We start from the raw sequence: 20,371 nt of genomic DNA, 5'->3' as shown, positions 1-20,371 counted from the left end.
TTTGTGTCTTTCCCTCCTCTCTAAACATAGACCAGGTAAGTCCTACGCAGAGTATTATATAGAGAACCGAAGTTGGTCAGTAGTGAGCAATCTCAGACGTCTGACCTGACCTTCTGTTTCACAGGGGAGGAAATGGAAGCCCAGAAAAGGGACAAGGCTTGCCCCAGATGAGTTTGTGGTAGGATTCAAACCACCCTCCCAGGCTTTTTTAAACCAGATTAACAATCCTGTAAATTATTTGATTGATGGGTTGGTGGCTTTAACTTTCAAGTAGTTTTCATTAAAAGAAAAGAGTTAAGGCATCAAGAGTTTGCTTTTATACTCTTGTTTCCATCGCCGAAGGACCCTGTCCTGAATGCACCTAAAACTGGGTTCAAGATTACTGCCACTTAGACAGCAGGCAAGCCTGAGCTCACTGTCAAACTCAAATCCTGGTGCTCTCTCTAAGGTGCACACTGATCTTTCTGACAAAGGCAACAAATAAAGACAAAAAGAAAGAAAAAAAATCCAAGACAACTGAATTAGAAGTTTGGAAACTAGGAGCCTAGCTTATCCTAACTTGGTAAAACTTGTTTCATTTTACCAATTATTTAACGTTTGCTGTACTCAAGATGCCTTTAGGTGGCTTGACATGGGTGGGAATCTCGGCCTGGGGGCTGTAGTCTTGTCTGCACACTGATGCCCAGTGGTGACTGAGCCACACATCGTATTAGAAGAGGCTGTACCACGTTTCCTCCATGAGGCGCACAGAAGACACGTACGTACCCAGACGACCACAGTGCAAGGTTACGAGTGGTGGGTGTCCTGGAAAACAGTAGAGTTCCTCCTGGGAGGAGAGAGGCCTGGGGAAGCAAGGAAGGAAGTAGACTTCAGTAAGCTGTGAAGGGGAGCGGGTGTGGGGAGCGGCCAGGGTCTTAGTGGAGGGGCTGTCGGCCTGCAGTCTCTCAGCCTAGGGAAGCTTCAGGCTCAGAGTCAGGCACCCGTCCCAGGCCTCCAGAAAGCAACTCTGAATTCTCTGCTGTAGGGTGGGGCCTCAGAGTTTAGAGAACCCCAGGTAGAGGTAGAGGTAGCGGCAGCGGCTGAATGGTGATCTTTGGCTACCCTGACATACATAAAAGGCGGCATTAAGGGCCCTGGAAATGAATGGGATACAGTAGAACATTGGTATTGACTGGAGTCAGAAGGCCTTAGTCCCCGTTTCATCCTGTTAATAAAAATAAAACTCATTGGCTGTGTGCCGGGAGCTGTTCTCAAAGCCTTAAACCTGTTAGCTGATTCAATCCTCACAGCCACCTTTGAAAGTCTATAATTATCCCTATTTTACAGGTAAGACAACTGAGGCACTGAGGTTAGTGAGGCTGCTGATGTAAAGCAGCTAAGCAGATAGCCAAGCCCGGATGACGTCCCGGCATCCTGCTCTCCTTGACAGCCGTGCTGCACTCTTGGGAAGGGGCTTAAGTTCTGGCCTCTTCTGTTTTTCTTGGTTGTTAAATAGGCATAATCATACTTCACTCAGAGACCATTTGTTTTTGACTGTGTATTAACCAGTACTTGGAGCACTGCCGGTGCCTCCCCTATGTCTCAGCTGCCAAGGACCCTCCACCTCCTTTCTGGTGTACCCTTGATTGTCTTGGGACAAGCACACAGACTTCTTTCTTGCTATCACAGACTACCTGCCTTCTGGGCGCATTGGGGGTTTTAGATACCAGCCCCAGGAGATAGAAACAGCCCTTACTTAATGGAGAGCTTTGATTAATTGGGGTTGCATTGGGTAGGGCTCTTTATAGTATAAATTAACTCTCCAGGAGAGCTTAGATCCCTAACAACATCAGTTTATTTTCGACTGGAATTTGGCTTTTGGTGGTATGGAGCCAGGGCCCTCCGCAGTGACTCACAAATTCTGGGTGTCTACCTAGTTGTGTTAATCTACACATTCCGCGTGCCCTATACCAGAACATTCCCTGTTGTTGCTGTTTGAAGCCTCTCCAGCCAACAATTCTCATCTTGATTCATCTCAACCCAGTTATTGAGGACCTACTGTCAATAGGTGTGAGTTGCATTGCGGGGAGTGCACAAATGCGGTCTCGTTCCACTGTGATTGCCCGTCCAGGGGACCCAGCACAGCCACTGTTATTTCCCTGCAGCCTGTGAGAGGTGCCCTGGGGGGAGCAGCTGCCAGGAGTGTGGACTCCGTTCGGGGGCGGGAAGGGCGAGTTGTAAAAGGGTGAGAAGTGAGCCTGGCAGGCGGACTGCATGGGCTCCCCCGCTCTGCTGGCTGTTGGTTCTGCAGTGCTAACAAGTCCCTGCTCTGTTCCAAGTTCTGATACCCTTTCATGGCGTTTTCATGGTTCATTCTCTCATACAGGCCTCTCCACTTTAGGCTGCTGCTTTTGTAACCCGGTCTTACAAGAAAATCAAGAGCCATCAGGTTGAGTCACTTGTCCAGCACGCAGGCACTGTGGGGTCAGGGTCTAGGTTTACATCCAGATGTTCTTGTCCAAATTCCACATTCTTGACATACTGCTTTATGACCTGCCAGACACATGAACATGATTCGTCCCCAGTGTTTGTCTGCTTAAGTGTCCAGGCACCTTGCAGGATGCTTCGTGTGTCAGCTAAATCTTACAACAGCCCAGTGAGGTGGGTGTCTCTTCCCAGTTTATGGGGCAGGGATGATATAATCGCACACTTTGACTTTCTGATCTCAGTGTCATCTTTTGCCTGACATGTGGGAGCTGTCTTCTCTGGCCTCCAGTGCCAGGAGTATTGAAGTTGGTAACTTGCTAGGATTGGCTGCAGTCAGGTGGGAATGACGATGGTGGTGGTCAGGATGTGGCTCCCCAAGGTACCTTACCCTCTGCAAAGCGTGTTTCACATCTGTGACTTAACTCACTGTAATAATGCTGGGTGAGGAGACTGAGGCTGAGGGGGTCAGAGATTTGCCCCAGGTTCTAGCTACCTTCCCATCACCCTCAGTCTCAACCACCCAGTAAACCAGTGGGCAGAGTTGGGGTCTAAACCTTGGCTCTTCATCTTCTGCTCTGTGCTCTTCCAGTTACCTGCCTCTCAACAGAAATGCAGCCAGTGTGTTGAGTGCCTCGTTCCCTCCCTCCACCTTCCCGTGATGTGAGGTAGCCGAGAGGCCCAGGGAGGCAATCTGCCTGTAGGAAAGGACTGGCATGCTGACATGCCTCTCATGTTTTTTTGTGGGCAGCTGAGATTCCTGCATGAAAACACATGCTGCAGCTTCTCGTGAAATGAGTCCAAGGCGCTTGCCTGTGCAAGGAAGTGCTTTTTGTCTTTGGGACAAGTAGCTGGCGTCCCCCGTTTCCCTTCTGTCATGGTCACTGATGCTGTGTCTGAGTCGGAGACTGCTCCCTGTCTGGTGCTGTCATCTCAACAAACAGCCCCTCCTTTAGCATCTCTGACCTTTGCTCATTCCCCCAAAGGCTTCCCGGGCCCAGGTCTCGTCTGCCTGCCCACTCACCAACTCGTTCACCTTTTTTTTTCCCTTTCCCTGGATTCCCATAACCTGGACTTACATTATATGTAGTCTGTTTTGCAAAGTTGTTTTCTTTTTACTTCAATTACCATAGTTACCAACTTTGTATATAAAATAATCATCATTCCCCACCCTTTATTTCCCCACTAGAAGTTTCAGTGTTTTCTGATGTGGCCTTTGCAGAAGGAATTTGATAGCTTTTTAATAGTTCCTTTCTGACCCTACCACCAGCGAACATTTCTTGCCCTCATTTTTATGGGTCTTTACTCTGGAGTGTGGATTGATCGGGGCTCAGATCGCCGCTTCATTTTGCAGTCTTTTTAGATAAAGAGCCTCAGCCCGCTAGAGCCAGTGACCTAGAAAGAGGATTATGAGATGGGAAACAACTGATTTTTAAAAAACAAAAACCCATCTGCCCTAAACTGGTTCTACCTGTATTACTTTTGATTGTGAGCAATATAAACAAATTATGTAATTAACGGGGGAAGTGTGGTCTGTCAAATCATGGTCAGAAACCTAAAGCTTTTGGCTTGTCCATCTTCTTGCATCAACATAGAACTTCCAAACCACTGGCTTTGACAGGCTGTGTGTCTTGGTAATTTCAGGGCCTTTTGGCTTGGCGGGGTATTACCCAGATCACCAGTTCTCATAATAAAGAAGAGTAAGTGACGGGTGAAGGAAACCCTCTGGCAGACCTTCATTTTTGGCAGAAGGGAGATACTGGGACTTTTCTCAGAGGACTTGTCTTCAGGGTTGGGCTCAGTCACCAATGGTCCACGTGACCGCCCAGGGCAGACCCAGCCTCCTCGGTGGCAGGATGAGACATCTGCCACTTAGGCTCAAGCTTTTGGGACACTTGTCGTCATCAGATAATTTCATGCTAGGGGTTCAGGGTACCATTAATTGCTTTGTAAAGATTATTGGGATTTGTTTGAAGATGCCAATCACCAGCTTCTCTGGAGTTTCTGTTGTTCAAGAGGAAAGACTTTTGGTGGGGCTGGAGTTTCAAGCCCACACAACTTGACTTCATATTCTGTCTCTACTTCAGACTCCTGTTTACACCTCCCCGGTCCTCTTGTTCCTGTGCTTCGTTATCCATCCCATCTCAGCCTGGAGCTCCCTTCTGCCCACTCCTTACTGATCTACTGCCTATTTTTTAACTTGAGTCCTGACCCTTCGAACTCCTTTAGATCAGGTGACCCTTTCCACCCTTCACCGTTAATAACACCTGGCCTTGATGCAGATGCACCGCTTACGGTGCTTGCTGTTATGAATACCTGTTACTCCTTGAAACTAAACTTCGTAGCAGTGGGCCTGTCATGTACCTAACTAGTGCTAGGTGTAGGGTGGGCTACCAGAAAACACTGAGTTGCAGTGTGCCTCTGAAATAGAATTGTAGTGGCATTCTAGACGCATTGACAACAGTCAGTGGAGGGAAGGGGAGGTCTTTGGCCTGGCATGGAGTGACAAACACAGTGGCTTTGTGGTCATGGATTTGATTCTCTAAGTCTCTGAGCTTCAGGGTCTCAGCATTTCTCCTCACTCTTAGGGTGGTGGTAAATATCAACTTGAACGTCAGATACCGTCACAGATACTCTGTCAGTGTTACACATGGCCATTTACAGGTGAAGAAGCAGTAGAGACTTGGAAAGGTGAACTAAGATGCCTCCTGGCTGTTCAGCCTGTCAGCAGTAAACCAGATTCCCTTACCTTGTTCTCCCTGAGCTCACCCTGTGTGAGTAGAGATGGCTCCTGGCCCGTTGTGCCGGTCCTCTTGCATTGGAGTGATTGTCATCACTGTACCCTTATTGTAACAGGCTGCATCCCTTGAGTCTAAAAGTGGTGTGAATATGTCCATCTCACTCAGGCTCTTTCTGGTCTTCCTTTGATTTAGGAGAAAGGATCCTGGGTTACGCCGAGGAGCCCTGCTATCTCTGGTTTGTCATGGAGTTCTGTGAAGGTGGAGACCTGAATCAGTATGTCCTGTCCCGGAGGCCGGACCCAGCCACCAACAAAAGCTTCATGCTACAGCTCACCAGCGCCATTGCCTTCCTGCACAAAAACCACATCGTGCATAGGGACCTAAAGCCAGACAACATCCTCATCACAGAGCGGTCTGGCACCCCCATCCTCAAGGTGGCAGACTTTGGACTAAGCAAGGTCTGTGCTGGGCTGGCCCCCCGAGGGAAAGAGGGCGATCAAGACAACAAAAATGTGAATGTGAATAAATACTGGCTGTCCTCAGCCTGCGGCTCAGACTTCTACATGGCCCCTGAAGTCTGGGAGGGACACTACACAGCCAAGGCCGACATCTTTGCCCTGGGCATTATCATCTGGGCAATGATAGAAAGAATCACTTTCATTGACTCTGAGACCAAGAAGGAGCTCCTGGGGACCTATATCAAACAGGGGACTGAGATCGTCCCCGTTGGTGAGGCGCTGCTAGAAAACCCAAAGATGGAGTTGCACATCCCCCAGAAACGCAGGACTTCCATGTCTGAGGGGATCAAGCAGCTCTTGAAAGATATGTTAGCTGCTAACCCACAGGACCGGCCTGATGCCTTTGAACTTGAAACCAGAATGGACCAGGTCACATGTGCTGCTTAAAATTCAGGGCAAAGCATCTTGGGTGTTCTTAAAACTCGGTGAGTGCACTCCTTTTGTTCTGCACGCACACTTCCTGGACCACTGGATTCTTCTGCCTGGGCCCGGGGTTGGGGGGGGGGGTGCTGGAAAGTTGGGGGGAACGCGGAGTTGAAGAGAACTAAGTGCTTGTTATCGAAGATTTTCCCCCCCGAGTCTCGATGAGGGGGTGTGGGATTATTTGAGTGCAAGTTTTTTTGGAAAGTCTAGAGAAGTTTTCTGAGTGGATGTTGCGTTTGAGTTGAGTCTCTTAAGTCTTTTAGAAACACTTTCTCATCAGTTAATAAATGCTCACTGTAGAAAATATGCAAAAGAAGTATGGACAGTTTTTTCAGAATAAGCAATATTTTTCCCCTACTCGCATGTCCAATTCTGATAGTTTAGAGCATGCTGTAGTTAGGTATAATTTTGTTTCCTGTCTTCCATTGAACACTAATCTGAGGATTTCCACAGGTCGTACTTTGAAAGTGTGGCCCTCAGTAATTGATGTTCCATAGTACGTAGCGTATTGTAACCATTTCCCCACTTTGGATATCGGATGGTTTCTCCATCTGAGATACTCTAAACAGTGTGTGAGTGCCACATATTCTTATATAGAAATCCTTGCTTATTTAACAGATTTATTACAGACTTTTATTTGTCAAGTACTGTGCTAGGCTCTGGAGGAACATTGATAAGCAAAATCAGAAACTTGCCCCATCCTCAAAGCGAGTACTGCAGCTTAGTCAGGGAGAGAAACATTAAAGCAGTATTTCTGATGGTTGCTTTCCAATGTAAGGAAATTGATCTTTCAGGGAATAGTGCCCAGAGGCAAAAGGAGGGACTTGGGAGCCGAGGAGAGCATTCCAGGTGAAAGGACTAGCCTCTGCAAAGGACCTGAAGCCCAAGGGAGCCTCCAGCAGTTTGGGGTTGGGAAGAATGCAGCCAGGTGGTGATTGGGGAGGACAGTGGCCAGCAGGAGCGTGGCCAGAGCTGAGCTAGAAAATCCAAAAGTATGTGCCAGGGACAGTAGTGGTAGTTCAGTTAGACCAGAGTCTGAGGTGAGCAAGGGAAATAAGAATAGAAATAAGGTGAAACAGGGGACCCTGGAATGTGACCTTGACTTAGTAGGCATGTGGGAACCATCTGTGAACCAGAGCAAAAGATTGTATCACTGAGAAGTTCAGCATGTGCAAATTGAATTGAACTGGAGATTGGGAGATCAGCTGGACCAATTACTTTGTTCACACCAGTAAGGGATGTTGTTGAACCTGGACTGGAGTAGCACTGAGGGTAGAGGAGTGCCTGGATCTTGGGGCTGAGAATTGGCAAGACAGCTGCCAATGTGGAAGTAGGTAAGAAAGTAGTAATAGATATTGGGAGATTCATGTCAATAGATACAAATGCTGACTAGTCAGTATTGGTCAGATTTATTTTCCTTAAAAAAAAAAAATCCCCAACCTTGTTCTGTGGGAATGGAAAGAAAAAGAACAGTGACCACCATAAACACTAGGTATTCTCATATGTACCATTTTGTTTCACATTTGCAGCCCTGCAAGGGGTTAAGTCATTTACCCAAGATCCTACTAATTGAATAATTGAAGGGCAGATATATCTTACTCCTGTTCCTTCCTCCTCCCTCCTTTTTTCCCCAATATGGCGAGTTGGAAGTAAGACACTCTTCAGATTTTGCTGAAGCCTTGAGAGGAGGTGTTGGCGGGCAGAAACTGATCCCAGTGGTCACAGGGAAGGAGCCTCGTCAGCACCTAGGTGCAGAGCCGTCCATTCCCTGCATGGGTGCTTAGTCTCCCTTTCCCATCGGCGCCTGCAGATTTCTAGTTGAGTTGGTTAAGACTGAGTTGATCCTGGTTACACTGCAGTGTTCTCAGTGAACTTACTTCTCGAGTGAGTCACTCTAGGTTTAATTCTTCCATTCCACAAACACTGAGTATCTTCCAGGTGCCAGGCCAGTTTGTCCTACGGCCCAATGAGTAAGAGAGCAACGTTCCCTAGAGCTTGGTTTGGGCTAAGAAGGGTTGGCTGGACAGTGTTTTAATTATATTTCATGCTGTCACTTCCCATTTCCATCTCATCTTGTCCACTTTTTAAAAACCTCTTAGAATTCAACTTTGCCCTGGGGTAGGAGGAAGGTTGACATTGGAAGAGGGACCTGAATTTGGGCTAGTATTATGGGGTTGTCACAACTAATTGAGATCACGGCTCCCATTTGGATATTCATACTTGGGATTTACTCTGTGTTACTGGACAGAGTTAAAGCTAAATGGAAGTGATTGCTTCCGGTAGGAGAAATAGGAGGTGACCTTGAGATAAGAAAAGATCAGGAATATAGTTACTGTCAAGTGTCCCAGACTCTGAAAACTAGTGAGGACAGTGCTTGGTCAGTTGGTTCCTTTCCTGCCTATGTGGGCCTGGGCCCAGGTCTGTGTGACCCGGGGCTGAGCCCTGTGGTACCAAAGCTTCAAGTCACTTGTGGGATAAATGAGGAGTTTGGCTGGTTAGAGAATCAGAGACCTGAGTTGGGAGGAACTATTGAGTCCAAGCTCCCCTCTCTCCCAAACCAGCTTTATAGATGGAGAAGCCAGTTCCATGTATTCACTCAACGTGTTTATTGGGAAACTATTTGCCGGGGGCTATTGCAGGCACAGAAGATACATTCGTGAACAAAACCGACAGTTCTTGCAGTTGTGGAGCTTGCATTCAAGTGGGGAGACAAATGATAAACATAGCTTTGTGGATGAGGGCAATGCAGAGCAGGAGAAGGGAGATCAGAATGCAGCGGGGGAGTGGGGGATGGAGGCATACATATTTTGCCGGGAAAAAGATCAGGGTGGGCCTCCTAAGACGGTGACCTTTGAGCAAAGGTTAGGAGTGGAGGGAGTGAGTCATGAGGACTTCTGGAGGAAGAACATCCCAGACAGTGGCAACAGCCAGTATAACAGCTTGAAGACTGGGTGAGCAAGAGAAGAGTGTAGAAAGAGGCCAGAGAGGTAACTAGGAGTTAACCAGAACAGCCCTTGTAGGCCACTGTAAGGGTCTGGCTTTTATTCTTGGGTAAGATGGGAAGTCATTGGTGTGTTTTCAGCTGTCTGATATCTGACCCTTTTTGAAAGGATCACTGTAACTGCTGTGCTGAAAGTAAACTACAGAGGAGCAAGTGAGGGGATATAAGATGGGAAGCTACTTTGATAACTCAGGTGAGAGAGAATAGCTTCAAACAATGGAGCAGGGGAGGTGTTGATTGGATTTTGGGTGAATTTTGAAGCCAGCCAACAGGATGCTGGATTGAACAGAAGATGTGAGAGAGGAGAATTAAGGGTGGCTCCAAGTTCTTGGCCTTGGAAGCCTTTGGAAGGAGAGAGAGGATCAAGTGGGTTGGGGAAGACATTGGGAAGAACAGGTTTGGCTGGAGAAAGTTAGATTTTAGTCATCCGAAAGCAGGAATGCCTGTTTAGAATCCAGGTACAGAGACCGTGTAGGCAGTTGAATGAGTCGAGTTCAGGGAGGAGATCTGGTCTAGAGATACAAATTTGGAGACGGCTAAGGTACAGAAGTGGGTATAGAGAAGATTTCAAAGCAAAACTGAGCTCAGGCCATCCAGCACTGAGGCTGGGGAGAAGAAAAGGCGCCAGAGAAATAGGAGACCTAGGCATGGTGTCCTGGAAGCCGGGTGAAGAAAAGACACCCGGAGGAGGAAGTTACCAGCCGCGGCACATAGGCAGGTTGAGCGAGATGTGGACTGGGTGTTGACCTCTGGATTTAGCAACTGGGCAGTCCTTAGTGCTCATGAGCAATTTTGGTGGCACGTAATGAGAACCCCCTAGCTACAGTGGGTTTGAGAGAGTGAAGGAGAGGAATTGCAGATGGTGAGAGAATGGACCACTGATTCTTAAAGTTTTTTGGTCTGAAGGCCCCATTACGCTCCTGAAATTGACTCCAGAGTTTTTGTTTTGAGTTATATCTATGGATATTTGTGGTTTGACAAATCAGGACTGAGAAACGTTTTAAATGCTCCTTTCAAATGAATGATAATTTAGTTACATATTAAGATATGTATCATAACTGATAAAAAATAACTTCAAAAACAAATATGTAGTGAGTAGTGTGGCATTTATATTTTTGCAAATCTTAGTATCTGCCTTGGTAGTCAGCGGATTCTTTTGCTTCGGCATTGTAACTTCGGTGCTGTGTCACTCATCATGTAACTTCTGGAAAAAACTTTACCATACTCTTACAAGAAAATTAAACTGAAGAAGGCAAATAATGTCTTAGTATTACGATGAAAAGGTTTGGCTTTGTGGACTCAAGCTACTGACCATGCTTTGACTCTTCCTGAGGAATTTTACTGTGAAAGGGAGCTGAGAAGTAGGGGGAAACCTAAAAAGAAGGAAATTGTTCAAGGGCCCAAATGAAAGGACAGACCTTGTGTGTCCTGATTCCTTGTCAACTTTCCTATTAAACCTGTTGTCAGGGCTCAAACTATAGCTGCATAAAGGAAACAGCTGTCCCCAGTATCAGAGTGATCTAGGGTTGTAGATTTCAGGGTAGTGTTTAAATTGGGGGCTAAATGATTTTAGTTTTTTACAACAATGAATGAAAATGCACTTTGGGTTGGAGACATTGGATTCCTCTGAAAGGAGTGTTGCCTAGTGGACAGTCCAGGATTGAGTCCCATTTCTGTGGTTTCCTGGCTATGTGCCCTCGGGCAAGTGATTTTACCTCTCTGGGTTTTGTCATCTATAAAGTAAAGTAGATCATACTTATCTGATTGAGGTTTTATTATCCTTAAAATAGAATAGATCATATTTATCTGATTGAGGTTGTTGGAATGACAGGAGGTTGTGACAAATACCCTCTCTAAACTGTCTAAATGAAATGTTAAATGGTGAATTTTAGGTACACACCTTGGCTTGAGGTAGAAGCATCCCCATGTCTTCCATTCCTCTGAAGACAGTGGTATTTCTTAGCCTTCCGTCTGAGGATTACCCAATAGCTTTTTTTTTTTTTTATAAACAAAAGTATACTCAAGGCAATGCTGTCCAATTGCTTGTTCCAAAAAAGTGTGTTTTTAAAGATTATTCAATGATGGGTCTTCTCGCTCCCTTATTTGTCACTTTTTGAAGATGGCTAATGATTTCTGATGGTTCCTACCAGACAGCCGCAAGCCTTACCCAAAGCAGGAAGCCAGCAAAAGTGATGGTCCAGGTGCCACTGCCCACGTGTTACCAGGGAGTGCTGTGGGTAAGAAACTCTGCATTCATGGCCAAGTTTGCTGTCTGATAGCAAAGCTCAGTTACTAGGGCCTTTGGAAGCCAGGGCCTTGAATGACATTTATTCAGAGTAGGCATCTCAGGCCTGCTGAAGGGAATCAGATGTTGGTGTGACCTGAGAGGTCATAGAAAATACTCCTCACACTGTATGTGATCTTGGTAACTGCCCGGCATCAGAGAAGAAAATCAGACCTCACTTCTTACTGATGTAATAAGTGATATATTTTCTCCTGGCCTGGGGTCCAGAGATGTGGCTGGGTGACCTGGGTTGACCCTTTGACCTGGGCTTCAGATTTTGCTTCTGTTCTATCAGTTTGAGGGTTTGTTTTGTTTTTGTTTGTTTTTTAGTAACATGGGAGTTCCCATACCTCTAGTTGGGTCCCTTTGCTGGGGACCCAGCAAGACGAGCTTTTCCAGCTCATCTAACAGGCAGTGTGTACGCTCACACTGAAGCTGTAGAAGCCAGTTCAGATCATTTGCTTCCTTTTGGCTAGGATTAGACTTAAATTGTGTCACATTATAGGTATCAAGTTAATAAAAAGGATCAAGTTAATGAAAAGTAAGGGTAAAAACTTAAAAATGGGGGTAAAATGCTTAATTAATGTGGTTTGTTTTAAATAGGAAAGTCTTCAAAACAGAGTCCCTGGGGGATAAATTTAAAAAAGGATTTTAAGTGAGAAATTAGGAACCCAAGTCTAGATAGGTCTCCAGCCTCCTCTCTGGTGAGTGTAACTTATGGGGACAGCCACAAACTAACTAGGCACACAGCAGACATGCCTTTCCCTCACAGGACTGCCCTGACTGTGGGGAGGGGCCATATGAGACCATGAATGACACTTAGCTTCTGGGGGTGTGAGACCGCCACCTGAAGCCAGCCTTCTGAGTCTGGAGGGCTAAGAGGTGAGTCTTTGTTGGAAGGCGATGAGGCCAAAGATGATGACAATGAATGGCTGTCCCTGGGCTGGGTGCTTCATGACAATGATTTCATTCACTTCTTGGCAAGTCATTTCTGAAGCTCCCAGAGCTAGTAAGGGTCAAAGCCTAGATTTGAACCCAGGTCTGAGTCCTTGGCTTTAACCAATATGGTGTATTTCCTCATTGAATTGCCTATAAATTTCAAAAGTTTTCAAAATTCAGCCAACAGTTGAGCATCACGTAGGTTGCATTTCCTGCCCTCCTGGCACTGCGCTTTCCGAGACGAGGGACATGAACCCGAGGCTCCTGGCACCTAGGTGGTGTCCAGCTGGAGGCGCTTTCCTCTGCGCTGAGAAAGTACAGAGTGTGCTGGTAAACAATGAGGTGGCCCAAAGGACAGTGAGCGGGGAAGGCGTCACGGAGAGGGTGTTACTGCTGAAGGGACCCAGGTCGGAAGTTGGATTCTCAGCCCCAGAGCCTCATCCCTCTTAGTGTCCCGTGGAGCCTTGAACTGCCCGAAGGGAGGATGGCAGAGCTAGAACCTCAGCCTCTTTTGAGTCCCTGTCTGTAAGCGGAAGCCCCCACCTTGCTTTATATACCCTGTCTCACTAGACTTCACGGCGCTGGCCGCTAGCACGGACTGTGGGTTGTGTTCTCTTTTCCTGAGAAGGTAAAGCTCAGCGTTCACTGTGGACACCTGGTAGCTCTAGGTCTCGGTACGTGGTCTACAAGACGTCCCTTGGTTCTGGGTCCGTCTACTGGTGTTGGTGTTTCATGGGAGTTCCCGGTCTCTGTAAGGCCAGGCAGCTCCCTGGGCCCCAGCTTTTGCCTCCGCTGTTGCCATCTCTTGACTGCTCCTACTGCAGATGCCGGAGGAAGTGAGTGGTCTGTTATGTAACGGGGCGGGTTGCCCCAAGGATAATCTGTCCCTTGAAGCTCTACAGGATATCAAAGCATCCATGAGGGGACAGGCCTGCCCCAGGGCTGTTGTTGCTCACACTCTCCTCCTCCCTGGCATCCTGGCTCCTTCTAGCTGCCCAGGGCAGCATCCCTGTGGATAAATCAAGATATCTCTTGTAATCCTCCAGCTGCCAGCAAAGCTGCCTGGTGGTTGGGGTCCTTCCAACTCCTGTTTCCTCGGACCTGGGGACGCAGATACTCCGACCACCACCAACAGCTCCTGGTTATAAAAACCTGCTTTGAGGGGTCCTCTGACTTCTGCTGGGCAGAGGCCTGGCCCTTTTATCTCCAGCCCTGAATTAAGCACTTTTTACATTAAATCTTGTTATCATACAACATCTGCATGGCTGTTTTGTTATCTGCGGTCCTTCTGCGGATGAGGAGGCTGAGAAGCACCTTCCTGTGTGCTGAGAGTCAGGATTTGAAACCAGGCATCTGCCTGGAAATTCCACTATTCCATCCTGCCTCCTATAGCCTCTTGAAAAGCAGCTTTTGATGGGTTTACATTTTGAGGCAGATGGTGGGTCCCCCTCCTAGTAGCTCCGCACAGAGGACCCCTCGGGTGTCGGTGTCAGTGTCAGTGCTGCCCGCAAGCATCTTTCAGAGTCAGACAAGGAGCTCAGCCCTGCACATGGCAGCAGGGCCACCATCTGCTCCTTCAGGTGAGAGCACCTGTGTGCGCTCCCCCTTGTGTCCCACCGACACTGCCTCCAACATGGGCAGGTGAGGCAAGGCTGGGATGGCGAGGCACCCACACAACCAAGGGCTGGCAGCAGAAGGCAGCAGCCACACAAGCAGGCACAGTAAAGTTCCCCAGAGGTTGGGAATCGGGACCCAAAGCACACACGCCCCTCCGTAATGGCAGCAGGAGTGTGCTGTCCCTGAGGGATGCTGACAGGGCAGCCTGCGCATCAGGACACGGAAGGGCTCTGATGTGACCAGGGGTACCCTGTGGTCTGTGTTGCCGGGACTGGGCAGAAGCCCTGTTCTAAGTGAGCTTAACCTGGACTCTTGAGGTTGATGGGGATCCAAAGCAAAGTGGCAGGGGTTGTTGGGTTTCCCCCTGACTCATCTTCCAGCTCATTTCTGACTCTTGACCAAAGCAAGGGATTTCATCATTTGTCCCTGTCGTCAGTGTGGCTGCCCGCAACCCCGTGTCGAAAGATTCTGAGTTCAAGTCAGGTTTGGTGAGCACAAGCCCTCCTGGCTGTGGCCGGCACGTGCCCAGCAGTGGTCCTGATAGTGTGGGCCCCAGTGCTGCCCACTCTAGGAGCCCACAGCTCAGCTATGTGCACTTGCTTGTAGTAGGAGTGGCTCAGGGGAGATACAGGAAGTCTGGGAGAGTGGAGGGAAAGCTTCCTGGAGGAGGTGGTGCCTGGGGCTGGTACTTGAAGGCAGGTTTAGGGGCACCTTGTCAGCCAGGTGATAAGTGAGGAGGTTGCATTTCAGGATTTGTCAGAAACTTGCCTTGGCTTACCCAGGCTTTTTTGGGTACAAGACTCAGCGGGCAAGGGGAGAGGGGATCGCTGTCATGGTGAAATCCCCAGCCGGAGGTGTACTTGAGACCAGGGCCTGGACAGGATGCCCAAGTTTCTCTTGATAAACTAGGACGGTGACGTCTCAGCTCCCAGCCCCTTTTCATTTCCACTAGTGAGTCTTCTGTGGTTTTACCAAATCAAAGGAAACGGAGACCTCCTCCAGCACTTCTAGAATTCAGAAGCAGGGCAGGCCTTAAAACTGCCAGCCAAGCTTAAAATAAATCAATACTGTAAAATACTGCAATGAATTTTCCAACTTTAAAGGAATTTCTCTTTTAGTTAGAGGTGCCAGGGGAAAGCGATAACTCAGCCTACACCGTACACAGGTCAGAATTCTGTATTTTGTTTCCTTGTGAAAGAAAGTGATGTCTAGGGACTCAGGAGGAATGGATTAGAGCCACCCCGGCACCCCGTAGAGCACAATGAGGAAGATGAAAATGCTTGTGTTTTCCCAGCCTGCAAAGAGGAGCTGTCTGTGGGGCCTGGGCAGGAAATCTCATGAACAATAACCTTGGCTTTCATGCTTCCGAGGCGCGCTCCTGGAGCAGTGGTGGAAGGCGGGAGGCTGTAGTAGCTCACACTGGATTGTGATGTTGACCCTCTGTTCCAATGGGAAGGTCACAGGTGATGTGAGCTATTGACTCTGTGTTTACTTCCATCACGAACAGCGCCCTTTTGTTTTTTTCCTTTCTGCCTTTTGCAGACATGTTTAAGACATGTCCTTCCAGAAAGTTACAGTCGAGTGCAAATCTAAGGCACAGACTGGAAGGGTGGTGCTGTCAGATCTTGGCAGAATGCATGGGTCTTTTGAGCACAGCCCAGCCTTGTACGAGACAGAAGGAGAGCTGGAAGTCACCAGTAAAGTCTCATTTGTTGTTAGTAACCAGATTGCAGACTTGGATTTGATGAATGTTTGGAAGGAACCCTTGGTTTGCATGGGATAGCAGAAATGAGTGACTGTGCCACACCCCAGACCAAACAACAGGGTGACTTTTACCTTCCAAAGAAAAAAGAAAAAAAAAAGTTATTTGGGCCAGTTGCCTAAACTGAAATCCGGATGTCACCACTGACGTGAGCCAGAGGTCCTCCTCCCTCCCCTACCCTGAGCATCTCAGGGCATGGGCACCAACCAGGTGTAGCACGAAGAGCCTCGGGGAGCACGTCACTCCAGCCTGATGTTTTGGGAGGCCCTAGAAGTCCAGTTGGCCACCTACTCATGGCATTTCATTGAGATGGACATACGATAGTGATGCCATAGCAGACCCAGGTGTTAAGTCTCCAGGATCTGCAGCATACTGACACGGCCTGGGTAAAGTTTAGATAGATTGCGAGTAAGAATTTTGCGACTTCAGAGATCTGGATTCTAACCTGTGAACCGGAAGGTATCCACAAGCTGTTGCTGCATTTCTCCTTGCTCCTCCTTACTGGCTCCTGCCCCCCCCAGCACACACACAGTACAAACCTTAGCACCAGCAGTTCTCAAAGTGTGCCCAGACTGGCAGCATCTCTTGGAAACTTCATAGGAATGTGTATTTCTGGCACCCCCTCAGACCTACAGAGCTGGAAGCTGGGGACAGGTGCTTCAGTCAGAACCTCCAGGTGATGCTGGCTCGTGCTCATGTTTGAGAAGTACCCTGGGGAAGAGGGTGAAGGCACCATCTGCCTAGCATCTTACCTCTCTACCCTCAGAAAGCTTAGATCTGGGCCTACACTCAGAGAGCCTGCCGGGTTCTAATCTAGGCTCTGCCTTCCGTGTTTACCTAGCACGGGGGCTCTGGACAAGTCGCTTCACCCTAGGCTGTGGTTTCCTCATCCAGAAAACCAGGGCAGCAAAAGGACCACTGAGCCCTCTTTCCCCTACGCACTCAGCCCTGGCGCATTCAGAGTGCCACAGTGGATGCGGTTCTAGCACCTGGGACTCCTAGTTCTTGTTGAGTTTCTCCCTTATGCATTTGTCTTGAGATGAGGTGAAGCCTTGTGCCTACCTGCTCCTGGGAGGAGGAGGAAGAAAACAACTGAGCTTCTCTGCCAGCTTCCCTGGCCAGAGAAATGGGCCTCTGAGCCATAGTAACAGTGAGCGCATTGGGATGCTCTCCAGAGTCCCGTTAGGGACTGACAGGCCCAGTGAGGCCACCATGGTGGGACAGGAGCCCGCTCTTGGAGAAGGGGGAAGCCGAGAGGCATAGGAAAGGGGGAGGCAGTGGGATTGGAAGTCGGACTTACGCTCTGAGTGGGGTCTTAGGCACGGCTTTGAACTGGACTAGAAAACTTCGCTTACTCATTCCACAGACATGTGTCGAGCACCTGCTGTGTGCCTGGCCTGGGCCATGGAGATGCAGATAGCTCCTGACCTCAGTCCGACTAAACCTCGGGCATCTCTCTGAGCCTGGGAGACCTTATTTATAGAGTGAGGTTGCCAGCTTGCCCTCAGGCTTTTCATGAGGAGTAAATGGAAAATCCATGTAAAACTAGCCTGGGGTGCTGGGCTCACAGTAGGTAGCCCCCAGATGTTGAGGCCTGTCACCCTTTCATACCAGTTCTTGGTCACGCTGCTACCAGAGCTAGCAGTAGTATTTCAGAAAGTGTGCAGGTTCTTGTGCTGCCCCCCCAACCCCATAAAAAGGAAAGCATCCCAGAAGAGCCCATTAATTTTTTTATTGATTGCTGATGTCTGTCCAGGCACCATGGTAGGTGCTTGTGATACATCAGTGAAAAACCAGACCTGGTCCCCACCCTTGAAGCCTTTATACCTCAGTTTGAGAGACAGTGTCATACAGGAAAGCTACAGATGATTTTTCCAGTGCATCTGGAGGGAGGGCGCTGCAGAAAATAAGGGACCTGCCCCAGACAATCAGAGAAAGCCTTTGTGAAGAGGTAACATTAAACTGAGGTCTGAAGGATGAGACCTCTGCCAAGCAGAGGGACGAGGAACCGGCAGGTCCGGAGCGAGGTGGGAAGGTCCAGAGAGACGGGAGCCCAAGCGCGTAGGTCTCGGGAAGTCACTGAGTGGCAGCTTTAACCATCCGACTTGCATGTGTACAAAAGCTCTCTGGTTCTGTGGCCAGTGGACTCGGAGAGAGGCGAGCGTGGACGCAGGAAGCCCGGTTAGGAAGGGTGGAGGGTGCAGCAGGTGAAGAGTGAACGTAAGGTGCATGTTGGAGAGGTCTGAAGGGCTGGCAGGTGGCTGAATTAGGGAGGTGAAGGAAGGGGCGGCTCACGGGTGGCTCCAGTATCTGTGGCTTGAGTCACTGGGCCGTGGCAGGTAGAACCACCTAAGAGATGGTGAACACTGGGAGGGGGAGCTGAATACACAGATGTATCTTGCATACCTGGGTATAAACCCTCCCTCTGTCCTCTAGGTAGGTGGGTGTTTGTGGTCAGCTGTGGGTCTTTTGTGGGTTTTGAATCTCAGGTTTGGGGCAGAACATAAAACACCCTCCTGGGCATGGAGTGACCCCCACAGCCCAGGGCTGCCTTCATGGCCTTTATTTGGTGGCTGAGTCCTGCTGAGTTTTGTTCTTCCCCTTGGTAATCAGCTTCTCATTAGTTGACTGATGTGTCTGGCTCTTCTGCATATTCACTCTGCTATAATTACGTCCCAGGAACAAAGCATTTTGTTGTTTTTGTATTTACTTTTGCTTTTTAGAGCTGAAAACCTGTGCAGTGTCCTGTCACATGGGCAGGCCGGTGGTTCTGCCAAAGAGCAGCTCTCTGGCGCCCACATCTCACTGGTTTTGTGTGTGTGTGTGTTTTTTTAATGGTTATATAACATCAGAACCATGATTGCTGGCTATAAAGTTGACTTTGAGAACCACTTCAATTTGTAAATTGGAAAATACTTTCTATTTGGGGTTAAGGAAAGGAGTATGGTGGTTTGTGGGGGGGTGTTGGGGGAGAAGGTCTCTGGTCTCAGTTGCCTTCAGGTTTCTAAGTGCAAACAACCAGGAGCAGAGGGGTGGCCCGAACCTCAGCCAGTGGGGTGGGGGCTTCCGAGTCAGTCCTCCAAGCTGTCCTGTCACATTTTGGTTTGATTCTGTGCAGGCCTTGGGGGGAAGGCTGGCCCCACCTGCCTTTCACCAGATCTCTGCTGGAAGCCCAGGAGAGCCTGAGTTCTTTTTTGCACTTGTTCAGCAAGTGCTTACTGAGAGCTTTTGTGGCTCACTGGTGGTCTCCTATGCACTGTATCTGTTTCTGTTTGGGAACGAGGCTGGTGCAGCCTTCCTCCCATCTCCAGAAGGCATGGTGGGTGGGGTGGGGAGGGGCCAGGATCACCTTCTCTCTCAGCACGTGCTGGTTGCCAGATTCACTGTCCCCGTTTACTGTCTTGTCAGATCCTCATGTGTGTCTGTGCTCTTTTCATCAAGCTTCCGAGGACAGGTCACCTTAGGTCAGTGGCAGCACAGTCCTGTCTTAGTGCTCCCGGGAGCTCAAGAGGACTGAGTGCTGCCTTTTTGTTGAAGATGTAAGTGATGGCAGCATGTCAGACGTGTGACTTAAGATGGCCCTTGAAGAAAGGAGGGCAGATGGGGGTCTTCTAAGCAGGTGACACTGTGAGCAAAGGCAGAACACTGTGAATTTGTAGAAAGAGCAGGTCTTTGCATTGATTCACGTGGAGGCTCAAGGTGGAGGGGGAGACGGTGCCAAGTTGCCAAGAGCCTTGAGCGTCAGCCTAAGGAGGGTGAGCTTTGTATGCAAAGGAGGTGGTGGTGGTGTACAGGCTGGAGTTCTGGCAGATGAGTCGGTCACAGTGATGGGGGAGCTGTTAGCCCCCAGGGGAGGGAGATGGGATGCTCTACCCAACAGTTCCCATCTTCAAAAGGTGCAAGACCTCGCAGGTACCATCCTGAGCACATGAGGAGAGAAGGGCCACCACTGGCCAGGGCGACTGGAGACCCTGTGCTTCCATGTTGGTGCCAGGACATCAAGAGACTTGCTTTTGAACCTGATATGCTGATAAATGTAGGTTGAATCGCATCTCTACCTCTTAACCAGCTGGGTGCTGTGGGCGAGTCACCTAACTTCTTAGGGCCATTTCCTTACCATTAAACAATGCTCATTTAACACAGATGCTCATGGTGTGCTGTTATGAGGACTAAATGCACGAGAAGTGTGGGGTGCCCAGGGAAATTCCTAGCACACAGTAAGAGTTCCGTCAGTGATGTAGCTCCCCATCCTGTGTGTTTTTGCCAAATCCTCATAGGCTGATCATTTTTACTTCACTCTCACTAATAATTGCATTGCCCTTCTTTTCCCTAAGAGAATGCCAGCCCCCTGAGCAAGTGCCCCCAGTGAGTTCCCATTAGCATACTGGGCTTTGGACTGGTTGCTGTAATAACCAGATGTCCATATGGTCTCCTTCAGCCAGACCCCTCTGGGCGTGGCCTGGTTTGAGTCATGCTGCTCATGACCACAAACTGTCTGGTCCCCGTGGAGAAGCGACCTCTCCCCGCAGTGCTAACAGCTCCTCAGACATCTTCCTGGCTCAGGGCCCGGGAGGAGCGCTCTCCTGGGAGCCCAGCCTCTCCCCTCAGCCCTTTCTCTGCTAA

General features: G+C 48.9%; 1 protein-coding gene across 6 annotated transcripts in view; it reads left to right on the top strand.

Annotated features, from left to right (window-relative positions):
- STK35 (serine/threonine kinase 35) overlaps window positions 1-20,371 on the top strand; it is a 101,454-nt gene that overhangs the window by 4,803 nt on the left and 76,280 nt on the right. For all 6 annotated transcript variants that reach the window (XR_012500568.1, XR_012500567.1, XR_012500569.1 and 3 more), the window contains exon 3: window positions 5,397-6,147. Coding sequence is in view for 1 of the 6 variants with exons in the window: in XM_074347037.1 (XP_074203138.1) it covers window positions 5,397-6,109 (713 nt within the window). In the remaining 5 variants the exon portion in view is untranslated. The remainder of the gene's footprint in view (window positions 1-5,396; window positions 6,148-20,371) is intronic.

The sequence above is a fragment of the Camelus bactrianus genome, chromosome 19 (assembly GCF_048773025.1).
Source record: "Camelus bactrianus isolate YW-2024 breed Bactrian camel chromosome 19, ASM4877302v1, whole genome shotgun sequence".
Lineage (NCBI taxonomy): Eukaryota > Metazoa > Chordata > Mammalia > Artiodactyla > Camelidae > Camelus > Camelus bactrianus.
The sequence above is the reverse complement of the archived record's forward strand: the minus strand, read 5'-3'. Positions and strand labels throughout refer to the sequence as shown.